This window comes from Medicago sativa, chromosome 7 (assembly GCF_051527215.1).
Source record: "Medicago sativa cultivar Bolivia chromosome 7, Bolivia_mono, whole genome shotgun sequence".
In the NCBI taxonomy this organism is placed as follows: Eukaryota; Viridiplantae; Streptophyta; class Magnoliopsida; order Fabales; family Fabaceae; genus Medicago; species Medicago sativa.
The window spans coordinates 61890098-61897540 of record NC_140755.1 but is presented as its reverse complement, the minus strand read 5'-3'; the positions used below and the strand labels follow the sequence as shown (position 1 = coordinate 61897540).

General features: G+C 31.8%; 1 protein-coding gene across 2 annotated transcripts; it reads right to left on the bottom strand.

Moving 5' to 3' along the window:
- Positions 1-3240: 3240 nt before the first annotated feature.
- On the bottom strand, positions 3241-7122 carry LOC146907431 (mitochondrial import receptor subunit TOM20-4-like). 2 transcript variants are annotated; one of them, XR_015019842.1, is made up of 9 exons: positions 6952-7122; positions 6103-6181; positions 5301-5470; positions 5143-5190; positions 4534-4575; positions 4295-4336; positions 4069-4113; positions 3810-3890; positions 3241-3496 (listed from the first exon to the last, which is right to left on the bottom strand). XR_015019842.1 is itself a non-coding variant. In XM_085727714.1 (8 exons), the coding sequence occupies exons 1-8, from the start codon at positions 7045-7047 to the stop codon at positions 3383-3385; spliced, it is 636 nt and encodes a 211-aa protein (XP_085583840.1). In that variant the 5' UTR covers positions 7048-7122; the 3' UTR covers positions 3241-3382. The 2 variants fall into 2 exon arrangements, 1 of the variants encoding a protein (XP_085583840.1); XM_085727714.1 differs by lacking the exon at positions 3810-3890.
- Positions 7123-7443: the final 321 nt, after the last annotated feature.

Genomic DNA, 7443 nt, shown 5'->3' with positions numbered 1-7443 from the left:
TTCGTCTGACATGTTTAACTGATACAACAATCTATTTAAAATTACGCGGGATATTACAAGAGAGATTAGAGAGATAGAGAAAGGAGAAAAAGAGATGTGGAGATAGATAAAGATCACTTTCTTATGGCTGTTCTAGCGACCAACAATTTTGTCTGCAGAGAGTGCATTTCGACGCTGCAACTTACACACCGCTTTCTTCCATTGGGGTCTTACCTCCTCCCTCTCAGGTTTCCCAATATCAGTTTTATTACTAAATTCACATTCGATTCCGATGCGAGGCAGTTTAATTTTTTTTGCCAGTTTTTGTTTGATTGAGGACCTCAGATCAGTTATCCCTGCATTTCAATCGAAGCGGTTATTATCGGTGTAAATCACTATATTGTCTAAATGAAATTTAAAATTGATGAAGAAAATGATGGCAGCCTATCTCGGTTTCAAGAAATTATGATCCATCGAGTCCTATGTATTACATGCCAAAATTCATGAGACCATACATTGAGAGAATTGTGGATGTTATTGGTGATGGACATTGTGGCTTTAAGGCTATAGCCGAATCCGTGGGTTTGACGGAAGAAAGTCATGTTATGGTGCGGAGAGCACTTATTAAAGAGTTGAAAGAGCATATGAGCAAATACATCGAGATATATGCGAGCGAGCCTCGCTACAACTACATCTTGGATGGATTGCATCCTCCCAAAAATCCTAGTAGTTTTGCACCTCCCGAAAAAATGGTTGACATTGCCGGATATGGGACACATCGTTGCATCTTGGTGTAGCCTATTTACCTTCCAATAATACCCTTGGTGGTTTTTGTTTTTTAAATTTAAATAACTTCTTTCAACTTCCGAAACTGACAGTTTTCTCTCCATTTTATTTTTTTTGGGTTTGAGTTTTTCCTCTACATTTGAAATAAATATGTATCATGTTTTCTTCCAATATTTGTCTTCTCTCATTCCTTCTCTCGCTATTCATTGATTATTTTAACAGTAAAAAACCGTCAACAAAAACATAGTAGCAACAAAAACTTTCCTCCTTTTCATTCTCTTGCTTCATAATTTGTTAATTTAATTAATTGTCTTTCAATTTCCTTTCGCAGAGTGTTTGCAGGGTGAGTGCTTTTATTGGATATCAACTACAACAAGAGTATAAGGTTTGTTTTTCATTCCAATTCAATTTTGTTTTCTTATTCTTATAAAATATATTTAATTGGTATTTGATTTGATACAAATATCAGTAAGATATATTAAACCCGCACATACATATAATTGCATAAGCAACAAGATAGACAAAGGAATCTCTTCAAAAAAAAAAGATAGACAAAGGAAGAGAGAATAGAATATGTTTTCAACTCAAAACTTTCAATATCAATTCATAACTAGAAGATTTGAGAAGTATCATTTATACTCTTCATCATTAAGTTAGTGTATGATTGATTGTTTGGATCCCAAAAGGAAAATTCTGATACTTAGATCAAATCAAATGAGGAATTAACTAAACCAATAGATTGTTTTAAAAAGATACAAAGGCAAACCACCTCTTTGTTGTGACCTATTTTCTTTTCCATTTTACCCTCCCCCTATTGCAACTATTTTACTAAGAAAAAAAATTAGAACTAAGTAAGTGGTTGGATGTTGAAGTTGGTTACAATATATTTCAAAAACAAAAGGTAATTGCACTATGAAATTTAGAAATCCGCAACGTTGATAGGAAGATATGAGAGGGATTATAGATTCAAGAGGGATGGCTTGAACATGGAGATAGAGAATTAGTATTACTTTTTGTATTGATTCAATTTTTATTTTTTTAGGAAATGGGGAGCATTGGTGCCACATTTTTGTATAATGGTCTGCTCTTGATTGATTATTTCCTGTTTCGATCGTTATAGGGAGTTAATTTCTTTTTCTCATAGAATAAACTAGCGTCCAGACGGGCACTCCCGTGCCCGTCTGTCCGCTCTTTCTACTGTGCTAATGCATGTAACTCATTAACAATATGTTTTTCAACATCAATGTTGGTTTAGTTTTTCTTGATATATATTGAAGAAAATTATTTGAATTAAAAGAATGATCAATCTTGATCAAAAAAAGAAGGATCAAACTTGATAAAAATGTAAGATATGTAATACATGCACTTCTTTAACATGGAGTTACTTAATATATACTTAGTTTTGTGATGCATACATGCATTAAACATGAGTGACATTTATGGGGGTGGGTTTGATGAAGACATTAAATCTTTCCCATCTTTAATACAATTTACAGAACCAATACACATATGCTCTATATTATTTCTCGAGCCATTTGAGTCTGTCACAATATAAAATGAAGAAAATCTAAGGCAACCCAATAGAAGAAATAAGAACAAAACTTTGACAACACATCCAAGTCTTGCAAAGGATGAAGACATTTCAAAAAGAGTGAAAATATGTTTATACATTAGTCATATCACTTATTCATACTTTGCGATATTTTTGATTGAGAAAGTCAATGTAACATAGCAAGTGGAATGTTAATTAAACTGGGGCATATAAGTGATGTCCGCTTTTTCTATTGTGCTAACGTATATAAACGTTATTCTCAATTTTTTATTGCATATCTTTATCTATGAATTATTGGCTTTCTAAAAACAACAAATTGACTCACATAATAAGTCGCAAATGTAAAAACAAAACAACCAATCAAATCACCAATTAGAGAAATGTAATATGTTTGCTTTGCTAGGTCACATTATAATGAATCATACTCTTCTAATTTTTTTTATTCAAATTATTGTTGCACGAATGACATTTTTCGTACAAAGAATACAAAGGGGGAATAAATGTTTCCTTCAACAAAAAAAAATATGTTAAAAAAGACCGGCAAGGGATAGAGAAAAAATCAAGAAGAATAGAAAAGGACAGAGAAAATTGTACATAGGATTAAAGGGATAGTTCATCCTAAAAGCCACCTAAAAAATTAAGTAATTATTTTGAGATAACTTATGTTTGTCGTAGGACCTTGATTCCTCAATATATTGTTCAATTCCCTCATAAATTGAAAACAATGGTTAAAGATAAATAGGAACTAACCAAACAAATTCTACTAATTGCAGGTTTTGATGTAAAAGAAAAAAGGGAAAACTCATGGAATTCATAATTTTGGTAAATGCTTTTGTTATTGTCAACCAAACATCAGAAATAAGACTAATCATATTCCTTCCATAAACATAAGTATAAATCGTGAAAAGCACAAAATTCATTAGTTGTCCCTTAATGTGCTGCTGCTTTATTAATTTGATAATGTGTGGCAGGATATTTTTAAGCCTTACAGTACATAAATATTAAATATATAGTTCAATTGAAGAAACAGAGTACAATAGAAAGAGTTGAAGAAACTGAGGATAATTATTCTTGTACCGTCGTGTTTGTGATACAGCCGCTGCTGCGACCTCCCCTTGTAGAAACGGTGAACCAGTAATATTTAAGAGATGTGCTAGTTGGGAAAATATTTGATGAATCCTATCATTCATTAAAACATAGAAATAAGCCATATACATCAAATTTAAAGTACATTGAATTACGATAAAAGGGATAGGAACCAGAATTCGAAAATCACTATAAAAACAATGCAAAAAGATGGGGGAAAATAGAAACAGGACCATTTATGAAAAGAGTAACAACATAAATTATTAAAAAAATGAAGAAAAAAAAAATCGTCACATAAGGAAACACACAGCCAAATCCTTGAAACAGCATGTTATATCAGACAGTTATGTAAACCAACACTCACACCACTTAATTTGTTACTTAAAATGATGAGGATTACACTTACACTCAAGGGCAGAAATATAATTGGTTGACAATAGCTATAAACTCTTAAAATTGTCTCAAAAATTGGTTGACATTAGCCAAACTGCAAAATAGAAAACATGTAACAACACAAAAAGTAAAAATCTGAAAGGAAAAACATATACTACAGGAGCAAAAAGAAATCACTGGAAAACTGTATGATCGATTGCACTGATCACAAAAAAAAAATAGAAAATGATAGCAAGGTAAAGGACAAACAACAGAAATTTTTGTCTTAGTACCTCAGTACCAGCAGAAGAAGAAAGACCAGCTGTCCCTATTGATCGCTGAAAATGAATATTTGAACTTAACTTACTATGTCTCAGTGCAAAAACAATTCATTAACAAAAGAACATATACTATGAGAGCAAAAAAAAAGTCACTGGAAAACTGCACAATTGCATTGTATTTATCACAAAAAAAATGATAGCAAGGTAAAAGACAAACAACAGAACTTTGTCTTAGTACCTCAGTACCAGCAGAAGAAGGATCAGCTGTCCCTGCTGATTGCTGAAAATGAATATTCGAACTTATATTAATAAGTCTAGGAGCAAAAACAATTCATTAGCAACAAAAAAACATATACTATGAGCAAAAAAAAAGTCACTGGAAAACAGTACAAATGCATTGCATTTATCACAAAAAATAAAAACAATTGAAAATGATAGCAAGGTAAAAAACCAAAAAACAGAATTTTATCTTAGTACCTTAAAACCAGCAGAAGTAAAAGGACCTCTCCCTGGTGCTTTCTGAAAATGAATATTCGAACTTACATTACCAAGTCTCAGTGCAAAAACAATTTCATTAACAACACAAACAACAAAAGCTTTTCTCTTAGTATCTCAGTACCACCAGAAGCTGACGGGCCTCTTTAATAGGAGGGGAAAAAAGTGCATGTTTTTTTAAAGGAAATAAGGTTTTCAAGGTCGTTGGGCCTCTTTAATAGGAAGACCAATTGAATCTTAATCACTTAATGATTTTTCTTCAGTTCTGTAAGGAAAGAAACAAGGACATGAAAACAGGGGGTTTTGATATCAGGTTGTGAAAGAACTGTGGAAATTGCACACAAAACATTGATTAACCTTATACTGAACTCCTGATAAGGGAACACCAAATAACTCAACCCAAAAAGATCTTAGTTTTCTCAACAACGACAAGAAAAAAGATTAAAAAAGCCCGGGTCGACAAAACAAAACAAATAAAAACGTCATTTGAATTCTACACTGAGATATTACAATTCCTAAAACAAAACAGATGGCAAAATGTAATCAAAACAGCATGAAAATTAATACAAAACATTATATTACAGAACATACCTTAGCAGCCTCTTCCAATGATATGCGGTATAGTGTGTTTTTAGGATTCTACATAAAACAAAAACCACTATGTTACACATTATTTTTACAAGTCAATAATTAAAATACTTCCCACACACTTCAATGATACATACAATTATATTGAACTAAGATTGTACCTTTTCAACAGCTTTTAAAAAGTAATCATATGCAAGCTCATAACGACCTTTAGCCTCGGCCAGGGTTGAGAATAATACTGCCTGTGCAGTGAGTGCTTTTCCCAGTCCCCAAAAAGTGCGATGCAAGTTGGGATTCAATTCAATAACCTTCTTAAACTTTGTAATAGCCTCTGAAAATCAAGTTTCAAGTAAGAAATCCACAAAACACAAGAATGTTCAAAATCAGAAGTTTGAGAATAACCACCAGATTTGCTGCAGTCAAAATATGATGAGTAAATGCACCGGGTGAATTAGAACCAATCAAACAACTTGCGTTCTAACCATATTAAATCAGACTCAAAATTACAAACTTAAAATTTGAAACATCCAACTTATCATCCAACGGCTTCAATTTATCAACAGCGGTAAATATATTTCAGGATTCAAATAGATCCTTTTGATACATTATATAGTTGAATTATTAAATCAAAAGAGAGCCATTACAACTAACACAATTTCACATGATATATATATATATATATATATATATATATATATATATATATATATATATATATATATATGCATCTGTGTGTGTGTGTGTGTGTGAAATTTTTCATACAAGATCCATTACCCCATATCATTATATGGCCCCTACGCATTCATCACGCTTTAAGCCTTGTAGGAGTTTAAAAACTTAAAAAGTAAAACAAAACCTTGTATAAACACAAGTCCAAACTCAGCCCAAAAAGCATTCAATTTAATCAAAACACACTTCTGAAAACATTCAAAAACGGGGGACTAGGTCATAGAGAATAAGCACCTTCGAGCATCTCCTTTGATGTGGTAAAATCCTTAACATTATATAAAGTTAGCAAAGCTCCAGCACAGTCTAACAGGTTCTGCAGAGATTCAAAATCACAAGCACCAAAATACATTAAATTTTCAAAAAAAAAAACCAACAAAATTCAGCCATATTTACCACAAAAAAAAAAAAAAAAAAAACCAAAAATTATACACATTTTTAACAACCACTGATCCATATGCAACAAAAAAAAAAATCCACAAATTACACCCAATTTCAAATTCAACTAGACAACTTGTAGAATTCCAAAAACCATAGACAACACAACAACTCAACTATATGTACAAAAACAATACACAAAATTTCCAACAAAATAACTTATCCATATATACCAAAATTTCCAACACAATAACAAGTCATCCATATAAACCAACAAAAAAAATTAAAAAATTACACACAACAACTCGTCCAACAACAACCAAGCCTTATCCCACTAAGTGGGATCCGCTACATGAATCAAACTCATTCATGTCTTTCTCTAACTCATTTATCTCTAGATCCTTCCTAATAGTTTCTCTTACAGTTTTTCTAGGTCTACCCCTGACTCTAGTGATCTAACTCTCCTCCATCTGGTCTACTCTCCTAACTACAGTGCAGATCAGATAACAACAACTCATCATGTGTACAAAATCAATAACAACAACAGAAAAAAAATTATTTGGGCAATAACCTAACAAGAACTCATCCAAATATACAAAATCAATCAATAACAACTTGTTTATGTATACAAAATCAATCAAACAATAATTAATATTTCATCAAAAGAAAGTCGAAAACTTTCGTAGTTTCACAAAAAAAGAGACGAACCTCAACATCGTTAGGGTTTTCTACGTCTTTAGCCCTTGCTGTTTCGAGTATCTTCTCGTATAGCAAAATAGTTTCTTCGTCCAGATCCGATTCCATGGAGTCACCCTCGTCTTGTGTTTTTAGGAATTTGAGGGTTGTTAGAGATTACGGATTATAAGAGTGTTGTGATATCTTGTTCAAGAAAAGAGTGTTGTGATATATAGTGTAAATCGAAACTTGGCTTCTTCTCTCTTTTATTTTATTTTTCAAAAAATAAACTTTAGTTTTGGTTTTTAGTTTTTAAATTCTACTAATTTAGAGTGAAGGGTTATGCATCAAACCATATTGCAATGTTATATGAATTGAGAAAACTAGATCCCGACCCGTGTGATCCACGAATTTGTTTCGAGTTTTATATATAAGTATCATATTGTATATATTATTAGTTGTCGACGTGTTTAAACATGTTATGTATAACATTTCAATAAAAAATGGTTCAAAACCGTTTAGAAA

Excerpts from the sequence above, each read along its gene's own strand:
- LOC146907431 (XM_085727714.1), bottom strand. The coding sequence starts at position 7,047 with ATGGAATCGGATCTGGACGAAGAAACTATTTTGCTATACGAGAAGATA. Across the intron at positions 6,182-6,951 it reads AAAACCCTAACGATGTTGAG|AACCTGTTAGACTGTGCTGG; the intron begins GTTCGTCTCTTT and ends GAATCTCTGCAG. Across the intron at positions 4,576-5,142 it reads CATTGGAAGAGGCTGCTAAG|AAAGCACCAGGGAGAGGTCC; the intron begins GTATGTTCTGTA and ends ATTCATTTTCAG.